We start from the raw sequence: 25,327 nt of genomic DNA, 5'->3' as shown, positions 1-25,327 counted from the left end.
TCTCCGGCAAAGCTATTATTAAAATAGTTTTCCTCTGTCTGCTTGTAACATTTCCGACGCCAAAGCAGCGAACGTGACAGGAAGGAGTGCCGGCATATTAAATCTGAAACCGTGCTGCCCAGCGGAGCCGTGTGCTTTTAATTACTTGCTTATTCTGCATTGTGTTTTAATATCGTCCTTGTTTATTTGGCAGTTCCTGCTTACAAAACAACTGATAAACAGCATAGTAAACATGTCCAGGAAAACAACAGGCACAGTGGGCAGATGGCGCTTACAATCAGCTCTGTTCTCCAGCTGTCTGGTTTGTAATCTTATTTCAATCCCCCCCCCCCACCACCCCCATGCAAGGGAGTTTGTTCGGTATTCTGAAATTCCAAAACTTTCATTAAAGTGACCGCTTTTATTAAAAAAAAAATACTATTCATGAAAGCTCAAGTTAAAAAGGCACATTCTCCGAAAACCAAAAAGACTCAAAAAAACTTATTTCATTTAAGCCATTTATTCCCACAGTGTGACAGGAATGGGCACCAGGAAAAACAAAAATTAATAACCTTTTTAGCTGCTTATCTTCACGCTCGTCCCGTTTGGCATTTAACCGAATCAGTTCAGGGTCGGTATTTTGTTCAAGGGTGCTAAACCCTGCAGGTGTTACATCTGGGACACGAACTAGCGATCTTCAGGGTATGACTCACGTCCCACTAATATGATTCACGCAGCACCGCTAATATGAAGCCATAAAAAAGACAGAAAGCGAATAGAGTTTGCAGTGAGTGGCAAACGTGCACAAGTGCAATGGCCAAGCCACAGTGATGAGTCATAAATTGCATCAATGTAATCGTTTTCTCACACTGATGGCAGTTTCTGTTTATGTGGAATAACTTGATTCACCCACCGCTGATGTACTCATAAAACCTACCCATGATGCTCCAGGTTTCATCCTTTATTCATTCCGGATTCAGTCACAGACAGAAATGTGAAGGTGACAGTTTGCCAACCGAATGTTTGCTTCCAAAGCCGCAATAGGTCATGGAGACCATGCGATAAACGTGAACTCGGGTCTCTAGAATTTGCTCACCCTGCCCCCCAAAAAGCACCATCTTCCAAACAGCCTCATGAGCAGCTGTTTGCCATAGGATACCAAGATTCCAAAGTTTAGTGTTATTTTTTTTAAGGAGTCCCTTTTTGGAGGCAATTTTCTTGATGCCAGGAATGAACGTCTGCTCTCGCCCATCTGCTTCTCAGCACCGTGGGCTGCAGGGCTGACAGCTCTTTGAGAAAAGGTGCTGAACCTCAGCTCTGTGTTTTTTTGTTTCAAATTCTTTTCTTACAGTTTTTACTAACGGCACAAGTCATGCAACTAGACATGTTTTATTGGAGGCGGAGCAAATGCAGAGGCGGCCTTGACAGCCAGTTGAAGGGCATCACTCCGCTGCGCCCCCTGCTGGCCCGGCCGCGTCCCCCCAGCTGGTTCCTGACGGCTGACCCTTCTGGGCCAGGTAATCCTTGTAACTGCGGGTGAGCAGCGTGTACAGCAGTGGGTTCACGCAGCTGTTGCCGTAGGTGAGGCAGGTGACGAGGAAGTTGATGTAGGTGTGAGTGGCTGGGGAGAGGGTCCGGAGGGAGCTGGGAGAGAAGAGCTTGGCCAGCTGCCAGGCCCAGAAGGGCAGGAAGCAGGCCCAGTAGGCCAGGATGATGCAGAAGATCATGGAGACCACCTTCTGTTTTAGCCCTCGACTCCGCGCCGAGCGGCTGCCGGCCACTGAATTCGACTGGGCCGCTAAGTACCGTCTGGCCAGGCCGGCGTAAAGGCTGACGATGAGCAGGCCCGGTCCGAGGACGCTGGTGAAGAAGAGGATGAGAAGGTAAGCCTTAAAGGCGTCAGGAGTCCAGGTGGGAAAGCAGATGCGCTTGGCCTGACCGGTCGGGCCCGGATTGCCGTCACGGAGCCGGATCATGACCATCATGGGGAGCGTCAGGAAGAAGGAGGCGGCCCAGATGGCCAGAGCCACCAGCCTGCGGCGCCGGGTGGAGGAGCGGCGGGCGCTGAAGGGCCTGGCGACCGCGCGGTAGCGCTCCAAGCTCATGGCAGCCAGCACCAGGACGCTGGCGTGCATGGTGAGCAGGTCGAGGCTGAGCAGCACACGGCAGCCTGCCTCACCGAACAGCCAGTCGCGGGCGAAGTAGGTGGCCACCACGAAGGGAATGGTGCACAGGTACAGCAGGTCGGCCAATGCCAGGTTCAGGATGTACACATACATGGAGCCGGCGCGGCGCACGGCCGCCGAGCGCGTCACCGCCAGCGTGTACACGTTCCCCGCTATGCCCAGCACGCACATGGCCAGCAGGGCGGCGCCCAGCAGCGAGGTCAGCCACAGACTGCTTCCAGGGGCCTGGCCCGCCTGCACGGATGAGGCATTAGACGTCTGGTTCATGGTGGGCGTCACATTTGCGGCGCTATTTCAAGAGCTTATTGTGTTCCTTCACCTGCAGCTTCGAAAAATGCATGCTAATAAACTGATAAAACCAACTAATCACAAGCAAGCAGTAATCTTAGGTATTGGCGCCGTGATTTGGCCCCAGCATTACGTTATGAAATACCCCCTGAGATGCGCTCCTCAAAAGGAAGGTTCTTCCGCTGGTCCATCCTGTGGCGCGGTTTCAAAACCCTGAATCCAGGTCCCCTGTCATCCGACTTGGAAACGCAGCTACCTCTGGGCCTATGATGACGAAGAAGGGATGTCCGAGCAGGAACAGAGCAGCGCCTGGCAATTAAAATGCCCAGAGGTGTGCAAAGGCAAACCCCGAAAGCCCATCCGTTCTTTGGCTCGTTGTCTCGATCAGCCGTACGAGATTTATGTATCCAGCGTCTGAGGCGGGACTGTCCCATCACAACACGTACCCACGACTGTCCGCTCCATCACGGCCACCTGTAGTGGCCCCAGTCCCCGAGCATGTGAACTCTGGGAGACGCAACACTCTAGTGGTCCCATCCACAACCCCGCGTGTCTGCACCCCCCGCCAACACACACACACACACCCATCACATAGGTGCGACCCCCCCCCCTGACATGCGGGATTTATGGGCCATTAGCCTCAGTTGCCCGCCACACCTTTGGACAGCTGGGGTGTTTGCACACTCCCCTCACACACCCGCCCTCCGTCTCATGTCCTTCAAAGCCTGACGCCCACGGGACTGCGTTTACCACACGCACAAGCAGGAACACGCGAGCCCACAAGCTCAGACGCACAGCGACTTATGTTCTTCCGCCTACTGGAGGACGAAAGCTCTCATCCTAAGAGGAACCGGAGAGAAATCGTGGTCAGGTTACAGTGTCTTGTACTAATGACCTGACCTGCTCACACTTGTCACCTAGGCCAGAGTACAAATGTGGGAGGGGCTTTATGCAAATGGTTGGGGGAAGATGGGAGCTGGGGCGGAGCTGCAGGGCAAGCTGAGCAAAAGGGCCAAACCCAGCTGTATCGGAACGGTCACATGACACGATCCTTCACAGGCCAGCTGTCTAATGATAACTTATGCCAAGGGAACAGAAACAGAGAACGAGAGGGTAAGAGGTTCGAAACACAGACACTGAGTCACATATCAGCTTGCTTTTATTATTAACAATACTGGCAGGGAGTGTCAGCTTCAGCAAAGTGTAGCTCCCTATAGTCTGCAAAAAATACGATAAAAATATACAAGAACAACCGGCATGTGGCCGCTCTCATGCAGGCGAGAGGATGATTCAGTTAATATATAGTAACACGTTGTCAGTTGTATTCATCGTACCTGATTAACGATGAGTGCAACATATTTAAGAAGAATAACAAATCACCTTTTAGCTACGGACAGGTTATGTAAACCTGAGACCACAAAAGAAATCCTCCGATTCCAGTACAGAACCCCAACGACAGCACCCCCACAGGAAAGAGGGGGGCAGACTGTTTCATGCCGCTGTGACATCTCTCACCGTGAATGTCATCTGCCTCAAACTGTCAATGTTCTTAAAGGGTACGTAGGACAACACAGTCAATAAATATGTACATATTGATATACGCACATAATAATGCACATGCTTGTGTTTGTCACGCCCAGCTCGTCCGATCCTCGCCCCCTGATCATCCACGTGTGCTTCCCCGATCGTGCCCAGCTGTTTCCTGTTATTTTCGGCTTGTGTATTTAGTCCGCGTCTGAGTCCGTCTTCCCCAGACTTGTCATTAATGTTAGTTTGTCGCCGTCAGCCCTAGCTGTCTTCCCGGTCCCTTAATAAACCCCGATTCCCGACGATCCTGCCTCGTCTTTCCCCGGTTCCTGCCCGCCCGTCCACCTGCAACCTGACAGTGTTAGTAGCGGCTTCTGATTATTTATTCAAATTTTCTTCTTATATTTCAAAGCACAGTTGTTTTTTGTTACTGTATTGTTGGCTGGCAATACAGGAAGCATTGTGTATTTGTGTTGGGGTACAGGCAGGGCTGGAATGAAGCTCGCCCACCCTCAGACGCTGGGTGAGTACAGAAAAACTGTACACTGGCCCGCTGGCTTGTAAAAAACATTACTTGTAGGGTTGCCAAAGCTAGCGTCAATTTAAAGTCATGAAGTATTAGCAAAGTTTTGGCCAATTATACCCCCCCGGCAGGTTTAAGGAGACCACACCATGAAAGATTCGATTCACTGCTTTCACCAGATTGTTTAGGCTTTTTTTTTTAACACTCCTCTCACTGCTTTCACGTTCACTGAAAATTAAATGATAAACCGAAATGACTTTACATGGTAACTTAATATTGGCTTTTGGTTTCAGCCTTGTAGTGCCCTGTAAACCATTTAAATCGTATAATTTTTTAATATAAAGGCATGTATACTGTACTTTTTTTTTTTAAAAAAAAAAAAGAAACCTAAGATTACATGGAGGCATACATTTAAATGGTACAGCATCGGGCAAGTGGGTATAAAAGAGGGATAGAGATAAAGCATCAGCGGGCAAGGGTCTGTGACATGTTAGGGTTAGAACAACTTACAAAAGTACAATTCATTGTGTATATTTATTGTATCATTTTAAATTTAATTTGTGCTGCGTTTATTACGGCTCAGTGGCGTTGTTCTCCTCCAACTGTAAAGGAACAGGTTAGAACCTGGCGTTGGCTTTAAATGAACCAACGGTATATCCGCAACATCAAAAGTCTGCGATACTACTGTTCTGCCAGTAGGTGTCAGCGAGGTCTTGGTAGGCGGGATACTTTTGCCAGATTGTACTGAGCAGATTAAACCTCATTGAAAAACCATACATTTCAAGTATTTGCCCTACAAAAAAGTTTTAATTTTCGATATATTTTTAAAAACCTTGCAATTTTAAACAGGGAGTATTAAAATCAATTATTGTAACACGTAAAACACAACAGTTGTGGTTCACAATCATAACATAACACAAAATTATTGATTTACAGAAGACCATACTCTTTATTGGCATGTCCATCTTGTCCAAACCCTTAAATGATGTACAGGTAGTGTCTCAATAGGTTAGTGAGTCTAAGGATCAATTGTGCCATTGGCCGATTGGGCTGTCACTCACAAGAACAAATGGTTTTGGGTAGTAATAATAAGTTGTGACAAATCTACAGTATTAAACATGGGGACAAAAATAACGTGGAAACACGATTCAGTCTGGGTCTCTTAAGCAATGTTTCCCAGTCCTCCGTGACCCCCAGACAGCCCACATTTTTGCTTCCTTCCAGTTTCCAGCCAGACCGTCCTAGCAGGAACCAGGAGGGGGCAAAAACATGTACCAGTCTGCAAGGACCAGACTAGAGAAAGCTGCTGTAGAGCGTTCTACTTAGGTGATGAAGGCAGAAATGTAACTGATGCAACTTTCAGAATGGGGCAGGAGTGCCAACTTGGCCTGTGGGTGACCATCGCTTGTGCATCTTTCATCACGATGAGTCCATGTGACACAGGGACCTGATCTGGCTTCTCAGGGGCGTGAGTGAGTTGGGTTAGTGGGTCAGCCACCTTTATCAGAGGCAGACTGTCACTTATGCCACAGAGGCCTGGAGCCAGAATTATAGGTCCATTGAGCTTGATCACCCGGAAGCAAGAGAATTTAAACATCGTCAAAGATCGATTAGAGCTACCAGCTTCAATGGTGGTTACAGAAAAATATATATAATTCCATGTAATATGGCAACATTGTGTTTTTGAATCAACTGTATGCAAGAAAACCAGAACATAACTTGCATGTACAACTTCTGTGAACAACTGCCATGGTTGAACGCAACTCTAGTGTCTTTCGGGATTTCCGCTTGTCGGAGTGTTAACAAGGGCATGTTCACACAGCTACCCAGGAGCTCTCTGGTGCAAGACGGTTGTTGTTAGGCTACAGCTTCTGGGAGGGTGGTACCAAGAAGAACAGAGGAACCCACTGCTGCGTGCCGATTGGCTGCTTGATTGGCGGTGCCGTCGGCCCCTGTTAGTATTTGTGCTTGAAGAGGGCCTCCACTGTAATGGCAAGCATAGTGGAATCATAGTAGAGAGAAGAAACACCAAATATGGTGCCCTGAGGACACTGGCATGGAGGCAGCCTTGGCTACACTCCTTTGCCCCAACTGCCCAGAGGTGGGTAATTCCGGTCCAGAAAGTAGAAGTCCAGACCAAGGTTTTGATCCAACCAACCAATTGAGTATAAAGAGTCACAGTCAGGGTACAGAACTGGTTGGTTAAAACAACTTGGTGTGGATTTTTACTCTCTAGACCTGAACTACCCCCCCCCTCGGATGTGCGCAGACGTGACACTCACTGGAATACTCCTGGGGAGACATGGAGGTGCCGATGACGCTGCTGAAGTGGGAGATCCAGTCCTGCTGCTCGGACTCGGACTCGCAGGTGAACAGGAAGCTGCGGTCCGGCGTCACGATGGTGATGCCGTGCTGCCAGGCGCCGTTGCAGTGGGTGCCAGTGGGGAGACCAGTGCAGACTCTGTAGCCCAGGTCGCGGTGGCCCAGGTACACCTCGCCTTTGGCAAACGCATCCTGAGAGTCGTGCGGGAGAGAGATGAGTGGAGACGCCCAGCAGGCATCACAACAAACCCCCCCTCGCCGAAGCCCAGGCAAGGAATTGTGGGTCACGCGAACGTCTCATAGGAGTCTCGTCTCGCCGAGAGGACCGGCGGACATTCAGCTGACGTCCTGAGCAGAGTTAAGCTGACTCACTCGCTCGGTTAGTCATGCGGGAAATGCTGACTCTTCCCCTTTGTTCCTACATGGGGAGGCGGGGCGTTACAGCCGTGCCCAATTAGCCAGGGAGACGGCCGCTACCAGAGTGACACACACTCTGCGACACGGCCTTCATCTCGCACAACAGCACACTTTTCCCAGACTCTTGACACGCTCTGTCATACGGCACAACGCGTCTTTGTTCCGGCTGTCGTGCGATGCGTGTTTTGAAACAGACGCGATGCCCAAGGTTATGTGATGGCGGCCAGGTTGGTAATTAGGAACCAGACTTGGAAGGATTATCAGGTTTGATCCTGTAAGTGTTGGGTGTCTGACTGATGTAGCCAATGTTGTTGCTGAATAACCTGCAAGGAATCTACGCAGTATGCGAGTCGCATTACATGCGGCAAACGTTTTGCTCATGACCGTGACTGTGATTCAGGACTGTGTCTGCCGGCTAGTAAATTTTGGGGGGGAAGGAAACGGAAATGGGAGCCCCCCAGGGTAGACCTGTGAACCTCCTCACCAAGGGATCTTTGAAGTACATCAGGCGCCGGTAGTCCAGCGTGAACCAGCGTCTCTTGAAGCCCTCCGTTTGCTGGGAGAAAGAGGCGATGGCGGTTAGATGAGTGGGGACCGGCTGGGGGGGCCAGTACATCATGAGCCACATGCTCCATCCGCAGCCGCAAGCAGGCCTCCCGCTGTCGTTTACCTGGAACCCCCTCTCCCGCTGCAGAGTCCTACGCTGAGAGCTCACACCAGATTCTCCTGATTTGATTGGAGGAGCAGCTGCCAGCTTCGCGGCCATGTCTCCTTCACTCATACTAGGCCGAAGATCCAAACATGTCTGACGTAAAATCTATACATCTGTCTGTGTGTGTCCCCTGGGAGGCTCGCCCTCTACTGGATAAGCGCTTAAGGTAGGAGGGTGACCACTTCATTCATGTGAGGAGGGACGCTATGAGCTACGACAGGGTCTGGAATCTACCATTACAACCGTTTCAAATGATTTCTTGCTGCGTGCTGATTGGTCAGTCTTCAAAAATCATGCACGTGTCACTAATGTTAATGTGAAACAGCTGGATGAGTCTCTCAATCAACGAAACAATTCAGCTGAGCACGGGCGCCTTCCGGTTTAAAGTAGTTTGTAAAACCTGAAGTAGCTCGTAATGTCTCCCTCCCTGACAGGTCACCCTGTATGGAGGACAGATGAATATATCTGTTCTCAGGCTACAGCTTGTAAATTCTGACAGCTTGTTTCATCTTAGACGGATCAGCGAACACGTGCGTGAAGCAGCAGCACACACTGGACACAATCTAACCGAGCATCTACCACATATCAGCCATTTGCATTGCGGAAATCGGTTAAGTGTCCAGGCGCAACTGCGCAGTGAGGAATCTCCGTGCAGTTTTGTCCGTCACTGCAGACAGCAGGGGGTACTTCTGCACCCGGCGGACAGCCACAGAACTAAATAAGCACATTTCATCATTTCAAATACAGGCCTTTTCTTAGCTCTTTTCTAGGTGAAGAGGTGAGTCAACATTTTCTTTGTGTGAAATTAATTCTGGCCCCAGAAGCAATTTACTTTTGGCTCTCAAACATCCCTTTTTATTGAAATTAAAAGGGACTCGCTTCTGCCTGCAGGATTTCACTTTGCCTCGGGGTATCATGACAGCTGCAAGACGGGACGCCTCCCCCCAGTGCCACTGGGGCCATGCTGGGTATAAGAGCCAGCCTAATGGCTAAAGGAGATGAAACAAGAGAAGCACCTCACCCTCGGGCCTGTCTTCTCCATGTATCCTTCCTTGAGAAAGTTCCTCGTCAGTTTTGGCTTCAGCTGAGAGTCAGACACAGGGGATTGATCCATTTTAATGAGGTGGCAAGCTAGTGCTAGTATGAACACGATGGCAGGAATGAGGGGACAAGGAGCAGGGGGTGTGGGACAAGCATGGAGGTAGATATAATTAGATGCAACCAGAGGTGGGTAGTTCAGGTCCAGGAAGTACAAATCCAGACCAAGATTTTGTTTCAACCAGCCAGTTGAGTACTCTGTGACTGTGTGACTCTTTAAACTCAACTGGTTAGTTGCAAAAAAATGTTGGTTTGGACCGTTACTGTCTGTACCTGAAGAACCCATCTCTGGATGTAACCAGAAGAAAACGGTGAGTACCTCAGCGTCAGAAGATCCTGGGAACGCCACTTTCAGGTAATGGAACTGAACATACCGGATGGAGTTGAACCAGTCTACAATCTCCTGTAGAACCCAGAAAGAATAAACGTTTAGCTCTGATCCAGAGCAGTGGATGACTCTCTGGCCTCGCGGCTCCCATCGGTCCCTGCCCCGAAGACCCGCCCACCTTGCTGCTCTCGTGGTAGAGGAAGATATTGCGAGTGATGTTCTCCTTCAGGTAGGTGATCTGGAGGCCGTTGGGGTTGCTGATCTTATCAGGCTGGAAGGTGGCATTGATGGTGTCCACTTTGATCACTGCTTTGGGCATCTTGGCCTGACTCAGGAAAGACAGAGGCCATTTGAGGGCGCTGTTAAAGTCAAGTTCAAAGGTCAACCAGCGTCACTGTAAAAGCTGAGGAACAACTAAGTCCTTGGAGACAGGTGCTACAGAGGAGCTGCTGGATAGAGTTATTCCTCCTTTAGCAGAGGGAGATGCAAGATGGAATTCTACTTTGCACATATCCCGTCATGCTCTCCTTTGAGACATACACGCACATATTACGTAGTTAAGCGTGAAATTTAGAGTCTGGGGTCAGTGATTTATCTGGCATGCCTGGAGCGTTTTGGGGGATTTAGGGTCTTGCATAAGGGCCCAGCGGACAGGTGAATATTCTGCCGAGGATGGTGTTTGAATCGATGACCTTACAATCCCAGACACAGAGGTCTAACCTTCTGTGTGAGTCACACACCATTTACGGGCCTCTCCATGTTCAAGAGGGATCCCTCCCCTTTCCTTCCACAGCCCACAGCTGCCCTGGTATAAAGGGACCATTAGGGATTCGACAGTTCACAGATACTAATTGATTTATCAATTGTTAAGGCCACAATAGAATGTAAACAATACGACACGCCGAAACACCTTGTAGAAAAAAATATATGCAAAAAAAATCTCTTCCACAAAACAATCTAGAGACTCACCTCAACAGAGAGCACAGGCCAGTATACTTCAGTACATTTTATGTTGTATAGTATTCAGACAGTAAGCAAGATTCAGGAATTAGTGGGGACAAAAATGTCCCAAGAAATGTCTCTCTCTCTCCATGCCTCTCTCTCTCTCTCTCTCTCTCTCTCTCTATCTATCTATCATATATATATACACACACACACACATGTGCCATCATTTTATTTATATCCATGTCATTTCCATCTCCGTCTCCCACACAGAAACAGTGGTGTTCTTCACCCCATGTATAACTTAACCCCACATAACTTTAGGCAACATGTAACTCTAACTACGTACTATTATGTAACACTGTTACGATACCTGGCAGAGAACGATGATATTTTTTCATCCTACACCAATGGGATCTCAGTTAGGGGCGTGGCTAAGGATCGTCTGCTTACCCACAGCCCTGCCAGCCGCCATCAACAACTTTTACATTCGCCTAGGGCTGGGCAGTATATCGGATTTTCATGGTATATCAATATGTTCTCAAACCGAGATATAGATTTGACACAGTGCCATTTATATCGATATACCTTTTATTTTGTGTTAAAATTAGGGTTAAAAGATAGTAAAAACAACAACATTCCTTCTTGGATGTAAATAACAGACGAGCTTCAGTTGTGACGTTACGCCGACTCCCAGAATTCAAAGTGAAAATCAATCCGTTCAGTAAATGTCTGAAGCAGTAGTTGGCTGAAGCAAAGAATAACTGGTACTTGCTTCGTTTCAGAACGCTGCCTAAAGGCCCACAGGTTAAAAATACAATCATTTACAGTATTTGTTTTATTTTGTTGAACAAAGCGTTTTGAATTTATAAAACGGTGCCTTTCATTTTCCCAAAGATGTTCAATAGACCTTCAATAGTTTCTGAAGAAGATGTTTAAAAAAGGCTGTAAATTAGTTCACTTGAATGACTGTAATGAAGTTTTAACTTTATCCATAAATAGATGTCATCCATATATGCAAAGGCTAAATAAATAAAAGCCTAAATAGTTAGAACCGTCTACTGCTTTCTCTCACACATGTAGATGGTATTCTATTCACTTATACTTGTTTCTTAGTTTACACATGTTGGCACAAGGTGGTGAGTACTGTACGCATTTCAGTCTGGGCTCATTTCACAGTAAAAACAAAAACTTGCATTCATTGCATTAAAACTTGCATTAATTACTATTTTTTAAATGTGCACCCAAAATTTTGTAAATGCTGCCATTTTAAGACGGTTGGGAGCAAAATCTGCCCTCCAAATATTATACAGAAAGAGGACAGAATGTTTCTTGTGCAGAAATGTTATGCATTTCTGAGAGGATCCCACTGCTAAGAGACGATTGGCTGTACTGTTTGGATAAAAAAATCAGCTTTTATTTCACTATATTGAAAATATTAATCATGTATTGATGAATTGAATTGAATCATTTCAAATATCCTCAGATGTCGAATCACTGCAAAATCAAATCGTCCTGTGGCAAAGCTTATGATTTACAATCCTAGTGACCACAGACTGTGCTTGTGTGAGCGTGTGCTCTGAAATGGACCAAAGCACCCAGGCCAGTTGCCTCCCTGAATCTTGGGACAGGCTCCAAGCTCACTGCGACCCGACATGGGATGAGCAGTGTGGCCAAACAAAGGAACAGACAGCTGGTTCATTTGTAAGCAAACACGACACCAAACGGACAACAGGAATTAATTGATTCTTCACTGCATTAACTGTCCACATCCCCAGTAACATCTTCAACATAAAATCCCAGTCAATCTCAATAAACGAGTGGTGGTTTTCTGAAGCACTTCAAAGTGTGACCCAGATTATAAGCTTACACCAGCAGAGCTCAGGTAGAAATAAGGGAGAATTGTGCTCCCTACATAATCAGGATTTACTCAGCGACCCTGATCCACTTTCAACATCACGTTTCAAGAGGGATTCAGGATTTACATGAAAATCAACAGCAGATTAACAGCATTTATTGGCGTTAGTTAACATGGGGATTTAAACAAGCTGTGTCATGCTGGTCGGGGGAACGTATGTAGCAACCTGCCCAGAATCACCCAGCAGTCGACTACTTGGAGACACTGATCGTGGGCGGAGACGGTTTTGTAAATGTGTTAACATTTATGTAAATGTGTGAAAACGAATCAGAAGGGGCTCAAAAGGTTGAATATGCTGGCAAGTCAGCCTCAGTTAGACGGCATGAGAGGATTTTGGAATTCCCAGATGCTGGTTTGCTTTCTCAGCACTAAATGGACATGCTCGACCCTCGGCTTGAGAAATTGATTACGGAGGGCCCGACCAATCAGATCTCTTAGCCAATCAGCTCCTCACGTGAGCAGCCCTGTGTAAGTGTGCATTATTGACTGAACGTCCCAATCCTCATGGGTGAGACAGACTCACGTCCTGCTTGGCGTAGTATTTCAGGGTTCCCTCCCTCTCCAGGAGGACGAACCTCCGGCTGAAGAATTGCCCGTTGTCGCGCCCTCTCTTCATCAGCATGCCTTCTCTCATCCCTGCAGCGGCACAAACTTCAGCATCAAGCGCTGCATCCTGGGAGATCGCCATTTATGACTCTCTAACGTTGATAAGAGCAGACGGTTTCATTACAGAAATTAATTGCGCTTCTCAGCCGTTCGCCTCTGGGATTTGACCCGGCAGCCCGGGGTCGAGCACTTCACTGCCTCCCAGTGAGCCAACACTCACCCTCTTCATAGGGAAGCTTCCCTCCTGCCGTGCTGAACTCCTTCCTCTCGTACTTGGCTCTGATCCACTGCTCTCTCAGCGCCCTGCACAAAATAGATACATTTCTGTCTCTCGGGCATCCCGCCGACTGGGGAACCAAAAAACAAAAACCAAAAACATCAGTGGGGCCAGGAAAGGCGTGAAAAGGCGAGCTGGATCGTCCCGTCGATGTCCGCTAAGTACAGCTCAGCTGCTGCCATTTAAAATGTTCCTCTCTTCCCTCTCCACGAAGGATCAGTTTGCCGAAGGTCAAGTGAGCCAATCATCTCCTTCTGCCGTGGACAGAGCCGGAGGTTCAGATGCACTCGACAGGAATTACAGACTGCGGCAGGAAAAACGCGCCTGTGCCGAGTCGAGTGTGAGGTTGACGTGGACAGAAACACGCGCACACACACAGCGAGTAGAAGCGCCGAGGTAGATATACAAAGTGGTCTGTGGACAAACCCCAAGGAGATATTCGCAAATCTGCCAAAACTCCACACAAGCAGATGGAGACTGAAAATAAACTGCAAACAATTATTTAAATTTCGGACGAGAATTCCTCAAACTATATTCTCTGTCTAAAAGGCCAGGTTGGGTAAGGTTCCTGAGTCAGTTTGGTTTGAATACTTTGCGCTAGAGATGCACCAATCAATCGGCATTAGCCTCACAGCAATCTGTACACTCATAGCCACATATGGTCCAATGCAGGTATTCATCCTGGGACCTGAACCGAGAAGCTTTCGGAGAAGTTTTTCAAGCAAATGCCCTGGTGCCTGACACCTACTGGATGGATTCTGAGGTTCGCACTTTGCTGACGAAACAGACAAAGCAAACCAGAGCTACACACAGAAGCCGCATTTCAGGTCCACTTACTGGCAGTCCTTGTGTGTGGGTTTATAGTAGTAGACAGGAACCACCACCTCGTACTGGGCCTTCATTGCTTTATTGCCACGTTCAGCCATAAACTGCGAAAACAAACATGGCTACATGTTAGCACCTGATGGAATTGAACTTGGGGTAATAACACACCCCACCGAACCTGTCATCGCAGGATTATCTATCCTCAGGACTCGTGATGATTCCAAATATTTGTACCAAAAACAGGTTTAACCAGTGATTGTAAACCAGCACCTCAGACATGCTACCTGAAATGAGAACCCGAAGAACACCATGTACTGAACACACTCCACTTAATGTGGTCTACCACTAAAAAAATAGGCATAGACTAATCTGGGAAGCTGGGGTTAGGATTTACGCAACTTCGTAAGAAATATTTAAAACATGAAGAACATTTTCTGTTCTTTCCAAGAATAAACTGATTGGAAATTTCTTATGGGTCCTAAGATGGATTATTGCTGCAGAAGTTCTGTGGTTTGGCTGGAGTCTGGGCTGCAACCAGTTACCTGCACTTCAGAGTCCTCCCAGCGGGACAGTGTGACGGACTTGACCTTGCCTATCTCGGGAAGGTTGCGGTGAATCCCGGAACATCCAAGACAGATGAAAACTCCCAGGGAGCAGGAGGCCCATTCCGGATCTGATTGGCCGAACAAGAAGTGGGTGGGGAGGGGGAGGGGGGGACGAGAGAGGAGAGAATGACAAGCACGATGAAGAGAAGAAGAGAAGGTGGGACAGAGGAGGACCGGCACAACGTGGCTACGCTTGGGCTAAGGACATCGAGTGCGTGAACATGAACACATGAAAGATTACGAAGCATCCATCATTTTACTACTTTGCAAAGTTGTTGCTCTCTAAAACACCTGACCAAGCTTAAATTAAGATATAAATCTTACTGTAGCTATTCACACAATTGAATCATCACCCTACATAACCAGCTGCTTTCAAAAGCATTAAAATAAAAGCTAGCTAAATTAAATATTAGTTTATTTTTTTTTTAAATATGGCCCGGGGTTGCCTAAGGCCTTGAATGCTCTAGGAATAAAACTCAAGTTAGGAATATGATTTAATTCAATTTATAGTAGCAATAACTGAATTGCACTGGCTCTTGCACTGCACTTGCACTGCACTCTCACCAAACTCCAAGCTAAAGTGTAACTGCCAAAACTATCCTGCTTTGCTTGTTTTTCTGGAAGATGCCCAGCACCAGAGGGATGTTAAAAGTCACTTTTGATAAATACTAATGTCATGCAAATTAAGTAAATATCATAACAACATAGTAGAACCATCGTTCATCGTAAATTCCAAATGCTCACTCCCCAGCTTACACATGTAACATAGCAATATAATGTATTTGAAAAACACATAAATATACTGCTGTTTTCTCAGCGCACATCAACCTACTTCTGGAAGCACAGTCCTTTAAAGCATTGTTCTAGTTATTTATTGATGTGGATACATTTAAAAGGTCACACAAAGTTTTATGCATATTTTATTTACATGCCATTTTGCATTTATTGCTTTTTGCTATTAACAGCTGTCTAAAATTGCTTTGTAAGTGCATCATATATTTTTGATCGACCGCCAAGAGGAATTTGTATATTAAAAACAGATGACTGGAACAAGTTACAATTGATATTTCACTGTCCAGTGGTTTCATACATTGATATGATAAAATATGCATGCACCCCACTTTTTATATTATTGTAAACAGCCACAAGGAATAACACATCAAGTGTGGCCCCAATTACGTGAATGATGCACGTGGTCATTGACAATCACGCAGCGGAATAATGGGAAATCATCATATAAATCAGCACCAATCACACACGCTCGAGAAGGTCTGATTTCTCGTGACAGAAAGCAGTGAAGTTCAATATCTGCAAATACACAACACACAAATAAAACAGTGAATACCCCTAGGGGGTCTATATTCACAAAGTTGAAAAAGAAAGTCTAAGTTTCTGACCGGTTCCTCGAGATTAAACATTCCTCCACCCTTTACATACTGGGTGGGTCGCTGGGTAAATCCGGTAGCACCATGTATTAAAATAGAACTTTCCATAAAATGGGCCTTTTTCTATGAACTTTTACTGGGCCTTGCATGGAAATGATCAAACGCAAATGGGAACCACAACAGGCGGGGGCCCTGACACCTATGCTGGGTTATTTAAGGAATACCTGATGCTGAAGCGATGGCTGAATGTAATCGTCTGTCTTTCCTCAAACATGTCAGTGGCTTTAAACGAAACCAAAATAACAAATCGACCTGCGTTCACCATCACTTTCTCTAAACAAAACAACTCCTACATGACGCATGAAAAGATATTATTATCATTCACAATGCAATGCCACCTCAATACAGTTAAAATTCCGTTTGAAATGTAACTAAGTCTTCCTTATTGCTTCTTTCAGTGTTTTCCGCAAGTGAATAAATAACTGAGCCATTTACAGAGCAGGCATATGGAATCCTTGCACAATTTCCATTTGTAACCCGATGATTTATTATCCTAAGACGGAGTCTTGCATGTTCACTTGCAAACCGCAAAACTTTCAATGTGCTGAGAAACGCCCTGTACTCCCCTCACTTAACAGTCCAAGTAGAGAAGGGAGATACGATTTTATGATTTTATTTTGGATCCAGTTTAATCCAATACCAAGGATGCTATTGCTGATACCGACATTCAAAAGTCAGTGCTTGAACTGGACCAGTACTCACTAGCATGCAGTACTAACACCTTTTTGTTTTTCTCTTCAGAGAACCGCCAGCTCTCAAAATCTGTTGGTACTGAACAACAAGGGGAGTAACAGTACCTGGTATTGAATAATAATGGGAGTAATGGCACCTGGTACTGAATAATAAGTCAAGTACTGGCACCTGGAACTGAATAATAAGTGAAGTACTGGCACCTGGTACTGAGTAACAAGGGGAGTACTGGCACGTGGTACTGAGTAACAAGGGGAGTACTGGCACCTGGTACTGAATAACAAGGGAAGTACTGGTACCTGATACTGAATAACAAGGGGAGTACTGACACCTGGTACTAAATAATGGGGGGTGTACTGGCATCTGGTACTGAATAAAAAAGGGAGTACCGGCACCTGTTTTAACCTACTTCAACTACTGTCTGTAGAGTGTGGGTCCCTGAAAGTTTTCCCCTTCCTTCCCTTTTGGGGGGAGGGGGGGCATGCCTGGCAGCACCTCATGTCCTGTCCCCTGTAATAATATAAATATGTAAATTACCAGGTGAAAAATATATATATTTTATTTTAACGTTAGAATCAATTCTCAAAATAAAGATTCAGATCGAATGGGATTCATATCAATGGGAACAAAAGACACGACAAGTGATTTGACAGTGATCCCTTTAAAATATAAGTCATATCAATGACCATTATCTCACTACAAAACAGCTGCAGAATTTTCTAGTAATATTCTAATGGCTGAAAAGTATAATGGAAATTCTGAATAACTTGAAAGTGAAGTTATTAAGTTATGTTGCGAAGTACCATATCACTATGTCGTGTGTATATTTACGGAATGTTAATACATGTTTTTACTTTTGACTTAATATATGTTAATACTTTTGAGATTTACCTTATCAAAAGTGTGTGAAAAGCCGGTTTGTGAACTGAAAACAAAGGGATGAACAAACTGTAAATGTAAAACAGCAAAAGGATAAATCAAAGGGATTTATTCAGCTGCTCAGATAGAGTCTGGGAAATCTCTTGTAGGTTTTGCCGGAAGATTCGCGCCCATCAGACTCGTCCCGACTTGTCAGCTATGCTTTGCTCAGTCTGTGACAACAGCCAAACCGCACTATCTTTACTGCTCGGCCTTCGACGTGATCTTGGGCATTTCTCACTGTCTGCTTAACCGGAAATCGCAATGGCATGGGAGACGTGTCGCCTAAGCTTACGCGATCTAGTCAAGTACTACTTTCTTTGGGATTAATGTGATTTATTTTATTTCCTTGCATGTTTATACAGCGATATGCAAATCATACCTAAGCAAAGGTTTTTTTAAAGATAAATTTGGAAAATATTTACTCAGTCAATACTGATTGATTAGAGATTAATCTTCCCATCGTAACTGGGCTCTTACGGGAAGGACTTGATCGACTCTCTTGGACACCCCAAGTAGCACAGGGGGGCTGTTGTTGTGCTTCTTCCTTCCCAGCCAATCAGAAGTCAGCAGCCACTTGTGTTCAATTTTTGTTGTATCCCCATAGGTTGCAGCCAAGGCTGGGCACTCTGCAGTAGATTTACACTGATTCTTGTACATTTTTCTTATCTCTTTATAGTTATTTATCACGGAGATGCCCTAAGCATCAACCATTTGCCACCATTATGGTATGGATTCCGCCGCCCTTCGCTATTTTTCAACTAAAAATTCTTCACAAGCGTACGTACACACGGAAAAACATTTTCTGACAGAAAACCACAGTGCTTCACATTTACCTTCCCCCAGCATAAATCTCTGCTACTCTCCAATTTGTAAAATACGCACATTTCACAAATAGTTTCAGTGGCTAACGTACTTACCCCCCCCCAGTTGGTTATGGCAATAAGCACAGAACCTGGGTGATTCGTTTGAGGACACTGATGGTAAGGAAAGGGGTCAGATCTCAGGTGTGTCTGCAGTAAAGGACCGTAGCAGTTTCTGTGGGCTACGCACTACTTAGCTACAGAGTTAATTATTTTTTCGTTACCTTCAACGTGGTGATAAGCTGCGGAGCTAAATGGGGCATGATAAGCTAACTGGGGTGCAAATGCATACTTATACAATGACATCGTTCTTCAGTAACTGGCATGCATTCTCTGAAGGTTACAAGGTTACATTGTCTTCTGTGGGTTACATCTTCTCAGTACTGTACTAAGGTTTACATTCTCTACGTGTCATACAGTTCTACATAATATTCCATACTGTCAAACGTAAATACTGTTTGAGTGGTTAATATAATTATCTGCTACAGAATAGAGTAGGCAGGCGATACACTTTGTGTTCTGTGTGTGCTTTGTTTGGTTACGTACGGTTAAGATTAGGCTTAGGTGGGAATTTAGGTTGCCCTAGTGGGATTAGGGTTATGCCCAAAGAAATGACTGGACGGTCCCCACAAACTCATGAACACGAAAACAAACACAAGTTTGTTTTCTTCATTCCATAGCATAATTTTTCTCCGCCAGTATTATACAATGAGATAGAAGAAGCCATTTATTGTAGCGTATAGAAACAAGTTCATTGCTTACATAAATGTAAAAATACAAAAAAATGCCCTAAAATCACAATTTCCCCTGTGACTATATGACTTCCTAATAATAAGTTCAGGGTGATCATGTGACCCCTGGCTCTGAATACTAATATCCTTGTGTGGTAGTAAAAGGAAGTGCATTATGCAGCCAACTCAGCTAATTCCAGCATTATCTAATGGCACTTCCCCTTGAATGGTTGCGAGTGTACTGAAGGACTTATCAGCACCCATTCTGACAGGCTATACAAATCGCTCCTTGTTAGGCCCCAGGTTATCATCAAAGCCATGATTTTGTGTTATCGGGATTCCTGTAGTAGAAAGTGCTGCGCTTCGGTGACAAGCTCCTACTAACGCTTTTAAAAACCACCACAGACACTCTTACTTCTAAATAAGGATGTCGATTGACTTATTCTAGTTATGTTGTAATACTATTGCCACAATGCAGTCTCTCATTGGTTCAAAACTTTTACTTCCTGGTCACAATGAGCACTAATATCATACCGCACTAAAATAAAAACACTGAGAAAATGGAGTTAGCCATACAGCGGCTACATCTGTATCTTCCCAACTCTCTGTCTCCCACAGTCTGAGACTTTCCAGGCATACAGCATCACACTGCCTACCCTCGCCCATGTCTCCTGATCGACTGGCCCAGTGGCTGTGGGGTGCGGAGATTTCCTGCTTACTTAAGTCAACCATACCCGCTCGGTTTACACAACACGTCCACGCCTCTCGCGTTTCTATGGTAACACGTCACACAAGCCGATTCTATAGCGCTCGGCCAAGTCAGCTGACTAGTCCCTTTCTACACTGGAATCCTGGCAAACTCACCCAAAGCCATGATCTTGTTCGGACATAATCAGTCTGACTCCCAGGGAACTCACTGAGAACTCCTAAAGCAGGAGGTACTGTCCCATATAAATGGTATAAAAATTATGACTTTGGTTACAGTCAATATTTTTTTTTCTCATAATTTTTTTGCCTGGTAAACGAAGGAAACCCAAATGTATTAGAACATGTTATTAGAACTAAAATTTAATGAAAAATATACGCACGTTTAAACAAAAAAAGTTCTTGGAGGAAAACAAAAAACACTCCTTTGCTAAAATCGTAACATTCACGGTCAGTTTTGGTCACTTTGATTTCCTGCCGATTGGCTGGTTTTTTCGTCCTGTATCCCATTCCGAGCTTGTCGACGTCGTGTATTAACAAGTACATATCAGGTACTAGCATAAAATATGCCAAAAAGTGTAAAACTGCACATGCGCAAGCGTGCATAGTACAAACTGGCGCAATCAGATGTTTTACAAAGCAAAGTTATTTGTGTTAAGTTACGTGAAAATAAAAAAATAATAAAAAATTTAATTTTTGTCGCAAAAAATTCTCGTGAAGATATATACTTGGAAATCAGGAGCTCGGAAAGCAAGAACTACCGGTACTGATCTTAGTATTATTACCAGACATAAAATGCATCTTTATTGGTAATAATAGCCTTGATTATTTTTCCTACTGCACCCCACTACAGCCATTTTGACCAAGGACACCCCAGCGTGACAGATATCAAACGACGGCAGACATAGCCAAAATGGATGTCAAGCGAAAGCAAACTATGCAAATAGATAGTTAAAAGTGTTATCTATTTTATCTGTTAACTTCCTCTTAGATCAAAAACACAGAAATGTGTCTCAGATATTTCAAATGATTTTTCACCTCTGAAAAGCACAAGGAATGTTATCTGAAGCTAAAAAAGCTGATCAAAGGAATTATGATTGAGCCGAGATTTGAATGCTGCCTTCCGGCCTCCCTGCCCATCACACATCCCAATATCCCATCTAAATAATTTCTGTTTTGTTTCTCCGATAGCAGCAAAACAAAAACTTTTGCTAAAATACAACTTCTAGTACCTCATCCACAAAAATGACAGGCACAACTCTGAATGCATTGTTTGTCGGTTTGATACGCACTGGCTTTTATACACTGCCAGCTGCCAGGCTGAACAAACCTTATAATTTAATACGTTTTAAATAATAAAACTAGAATGAAAACATAGCAGCATGTTGTAACAAACCATGGAACCGGATCAGGAAGCCAATTCTTCCCAATTCCGAGCTAATGTTCCCTGGTCGGCTTCACTGGTACTCCAGTGAGTACCAATCACCTGTTACTATTTGCCCAGTACAGTATGTGCATATAAACTCACTAGTCAGGATTCTCCGGCACAAGGAACTGTTAGTTTACTCCGTACCAAGGGGCTGCACTAGCAGTGTTACCTCTGCTCTGTTTTACCCGTGTATACTGACCGATTCTTGGATTCTGGTTCTGGTTCTGTCTTTGTCACGTTCTCAGTTTTGACTTTTGGTTTTCTCTGACCCAGTCTTGGATTGTAACAAGAAAAATAAAAGTTACTCCTATCTTGTCGGAGAGCTAGATAAACTGCCCTTTGTTTCCCAAACCTCTCCTTAGGTACACCTCAGCCATTCTAGGAATTTGTTACATTACTCCACCTGCTCAATTAATTCGTCATCGTAATTCGTGATTAGTTAGATAGTTCAATAGGATACTGAGTAACCAAGCAAGGTGGGGTAGTGGTCAAGTCAAAAATATATAGGCGTATCGGACAGTTACTACAAATATTGTGCTGAGTTTAGGAGAGGTTTGAAATGGCTAACCTGACACACTTTGACAGATATAATAACTTAACACCGACATGAAAATCGTTAAAAAAATATTTTTTCTATGACTGCCTAAGACTGTCACAGAGTACTGTGTATATTAGTTATGTTATTAGTTATATTTTCGTATAATGCACTTATTGAACTTTAGAAAAATGTTTTTTTTAACCCTGAATTTCATTGAACCCTAAATATAGTTCAGCTGAGAAACAAACCAAATAAAAGTGGCTGGTTAGGGTCTGGTTAGGGGCTATATGCATAACACAAGACAAAAGAGGAGAATCGCTGCAAAAAGAAATGTGGCTAAATAATCGTTTTATCTCAATTATTTTGTTTTGATAATCATTGGAATCCAAAATCGTAACATATTAAAATTCGATTACTTACCCAGCCCAACATGTATAGCATTTCCATCCCAGAAGTGAATTGCTCCTCTATTAGATATATTTCAGCCTGAAGAAGATATATAGTGATCCCCCGCGATATCGCGGTTCAGTTACCGCGCCCCCGCTATATCGTGGATTTTTCCCCAACACGTCACAGTTCTCTGTGTATCGCGTGCCTTCCTTGTGGACCGATTGTTTTCCTTTTGTTCTAAGCCCTACGATGGATCCCAAGCGTCCTGCATCTTCTAAGCCTTCTGGTAGTAGAGAGCCTAAGCGCCAGAGGAACACCTTGACCATTCAGGAGAAGGTAAAACTCCTGGATATGCTTCGGGAAGGAAAGCGTTACGCGGACGTCGCTCGCCATTATGGCTTGAATGAATCGAGGGTACATCAAGAAGGACGAAAAGAATATAAGAGCCACCGCATCACTTTCCTTTAGTCAAACAGGAAAGACGGTGGCAACTCCTCGGATTAAAGCCATCGTTAAAATGGAATCACATACGTATACATTACATATTATTATTGTTATTATTATGTTACTCATATCCTTAGCCCGACATCCACATATCATATGTGTTGTTTCAATAAGTTTACATGTGTTTACATGTGTTTAAAATGTGTGCGATGGGTATTTTAAGGCTTAAACTATAAAAAGGTGTTTATTTATATGGTTTTTCTATATCGTGGATTTTCACCTATCGCTGATGGGTCTGGACGCATCTTCCGCGATAGGCGGGGGATCACTGTATAATTATAAACAACAGATCAAACTTAGCAGCTGCACCATACACAGACCACAAAGGAGGCTACTTTTGAAAGCACATAACAACCTTTTCATAAAGCTGGTTAGTCTGCCAGAGCAATCGCAATTTCAAATACGCATTGCATTCCAGCAATTCTCTCAGTGCCACTGCTTCAGTGTTCGCTGTCAGTTTCAATTCCAGTCATTAATATCTGACCTCTCAGTCCTCTCGTTGCTTAACACATAAATGGAAAATCTCAACTGCTAGATATGTTGACCCCTCCCAGCCCTAAAAAAAAAAGGTAAACACATCACTCACAATGGATCAGTACATCCTTTCTCCTTTGAACAACACAACATCATCAACTTTAAGCGTTCAGTCTTAGCAGACGGATAGTGCGAACTCTGTGTGTATTCTCCGTGATAACAGTATTTGCATTTGCAATTAAGGGATAATGTAGCAGAAGTTTTAAGCTGCCCAAAATACAATTAAACTTAATTTGTAGCTCATGGGAATTCTGTATATCCATAATAAATACATATCCGTAATAAATGTGATAAAAAACCCATTCTGTTAGTCTCAGCTGTAACTTTTTCATTCGTTTATTAAAAACACTTTTGTGCAAAGCTATGCACAGTTGAGAGAGCCGGGTCAAACAGCCAGGGAGCATCTGTACTTAAGACTTGCTCAAGGGCCCAATAGTGACAATGTCCATGCCGACCGTGGCACTGAAATCATGGTGACCCTGGTCACAGACACACCACCCCATACAACTAAAGTCTCAATTCCATACCTTAGCTGCAATTTGGGCCTGAGCCTTGCGTATGGGACCCAGCTCAAAGACTGTAATACTAGTAACACATACTGTACAGCATGCAAATATACCTTAAACAAAACATACTGATATTGATTGTCGGTTCTAAATACAGGGAAACATGCACAATTACGTAATAATAATGCTGGTAATTAGAAGATTTATGACTATCGCGCCCCATGTATTTAACTGTCATTGCGGTGGGCCCTCTTGAAGGAGGGCCGGGACTGCGCAGGTCTGCGCGCTGCCTGCACGCACTGCCTGCACGCGATGGAGCCGAGATCCAGCCGACGGCCGCACGCGCTCCTCACTTACCGGCAGCCCCACAGTCTGCGCAGGCGTCGTTACCCGGCTTCTGCAGAATCTCCTTCAGAGCCCGGGCTGCCCTCTCGTTCACGGTCATCTCCTTCACTTTGCCAAATGCTGCGAAGAGGGAAAACAGACCAAACTGTTAAAGTACATTAAACGACTCGGGATTTGTTTCGGCTCCCATACTCTGCTCCGGAAGACAAACTGTCCCGCGGCAAGTCCGCACACGAAAAGCGATTAAAATGCAACAGCTTTCACGGAACGCCTCGGTCCATTCTCGTCTTGGTTAATTGAAAACGACTGCGCTCCAGATAGACTGATCGCTTTTGGGGAGCTATACAGCGTCGCCGTACATACACGGATATTTGCAGCGCAGAGCGTTTGATCTGCCTCCCGATTTCTTTTTCACCAGGGTATGATTTGGGAGGACAGGCACTAGGAAGTCAGCGGCTGGGGCTGTTCAAACTTGCTGTTCCGCATATTTCTGCACCATGCGGAGACACGCGGCTCCACCCCAGTTCAAATGAAAGGAACTGCGTCTCTGCACTGTTGTCCATTTGAAGCATCATGATCACGCATATGCCTCATTGTATGCGCCTGGTCTGCCTTGATTAGCCGTGAAATGACCGATATTGTGTTATTCAGCACAGTCATGTAATAATTCATTTGTCAAAACTTACTGAAATAAAATATCCGTGTTTAATTTTATTATTTTATGTTAAGTGCAGTAGAAAACACATATAGTTGCTATTACAAGAAGAAAAGTCTGCGAAATTTTTGCACAAAACGACCTCGCCATTCAAAAGATTAATCAGCCAGCTAATTTAAGAAAAGTTACATTAGCTCAGCGAAGACATGCTGCATTCGAATGAAGTCCAAACACAATGGGCCTGTGATGTCAATGTACCTAACGAATCCTTCATCATCTTCTTCATCTCCTTACCTATTTCTTTGCCTCTTGCAACAATACCCCCCCTTTCCCGAAATTTCTTGGATCTTAAGTTAACCAGAACCTGGCTAACTTGCGTAGACGTTACTTTAGATAACCCCCGCCATCAGGGGACATTTTCCACGTTAAACCTGTAATGAACATTTCTGGACGTGCGTCAAACCTTAATTCCCGAAATGTTTTCCTAATATTTGGGTCAGATGTATTATTTTCATGTCCAG

The 25,327-nt window shown here is 44.8% G+C and overlaps 2 protein-coding genes across 2 annotated transcripts; both read right to left on the bottom strand.

The window, feature by feature from the left end:
* Positions 1-425: 425 nt before the first annotated feature.
* On the bottom strand, positions 426-2,962 carry uts2r4 (urotensin-2 receptor 4). Its single transcript, XM_049013586.1, has one exon. The coding sequence runs from the start codon at positions 2,430-2,432 to the stop codon at positions 1,422-1,424; it is 1,011 nt and encodes a 336-aa protein (XP_048869543.1). The 5' UTR covers positions 2,433-2,962; the 3' UTR covers positions 426-1,421.
* Positions 2,963-5,425: 2,463 nt separating this feature from the next.
* On the bottom strand, positions 5,426-24,664 carry zgc:92360 (uncharacterized protein LOC436988 homolog). The gene is made up of 12 exons (XM_049013585.1): positions 24,515-24,664; positions 24,164-24,271; positions 14,491-14,621; positions 13,961-14,052; positions 13,067-13,149; positions 12,764-12,876; positions 9,559-9,705; positions 9,372-9,455; positions 8,976-9,038; positions 7,727-7,798; positions 6,786-7,017; positions 5,426-6,487 (listed from the first exon to the last, which is right to left on the bottom strand). The coding sequence occupies exons 2-12, from the start codon at positions 24,249-24,251 to the stop codon at positions 6,459-6,461; spliced, it is 1,134 nt and encodes a 377-aa protein (XP_048869542.1). The 5' UTR covers positions 24,252-24,271; positions 24,515-24,664; the 3' UTR covers positions 5,426-6,458.
* Between the last annotated feature and the right edge of the window lie 663 nt (positions 24,665-25,327).

The sequence above is a fragment of the Brienomyrus brachyistius genome, chromosome 5 (genome assembly GCF_023856365.1).
Source record: "Brienomyrus brachyistius isolate T26 chromosome 5, BBRACH_0.4, whole genome shotgun sequence".
Classification (NCBI taxonomy): Eukaryota; Metazoa; Chordata; class Actinopteri; order Osteoglossiformes; family Mormyridae; genus Brienomyrus; species Brienomyrus brachyistius.
Note: the sequence above shows the minus strand (reverse complement) of the source record. Positions and strands in the feature narration are given on the sequence as shown.

Excerpts from the sequence above, each read along its gene's own strand:
- uts2r4 (XM_049013586.1), bottom strand. The coding sequence starts at position 2,432 with ATGAACCAGACGTCTAATGCCTCATCCGTGCAGGCGGGCCAGGCCCCT.
- zgc:92360 (XM_049013585.1), bottom strand. The coding sequence starts at position 24,251 with ATGACCGTGAACGAGAGGGCAGCCCGGGCTCTGAAGGAGATTCTGCAG. Across the intron at positions 13,150-13,960 it reads CCCACACACAAGGACTGCCA|GGCGCTGAGAGAGCAGTGGA; the intron begins GTAAGTGGACCT and ends TATTTTGTGCAG. Across the intron at positions 9,456-9,558 it reads TCTACCACGAGAGCAGCAAG|GAGATTGTAGACTGGTTCAA; the intron begins GTGGGCGGGTCT and ends TGGGTTCTACAG.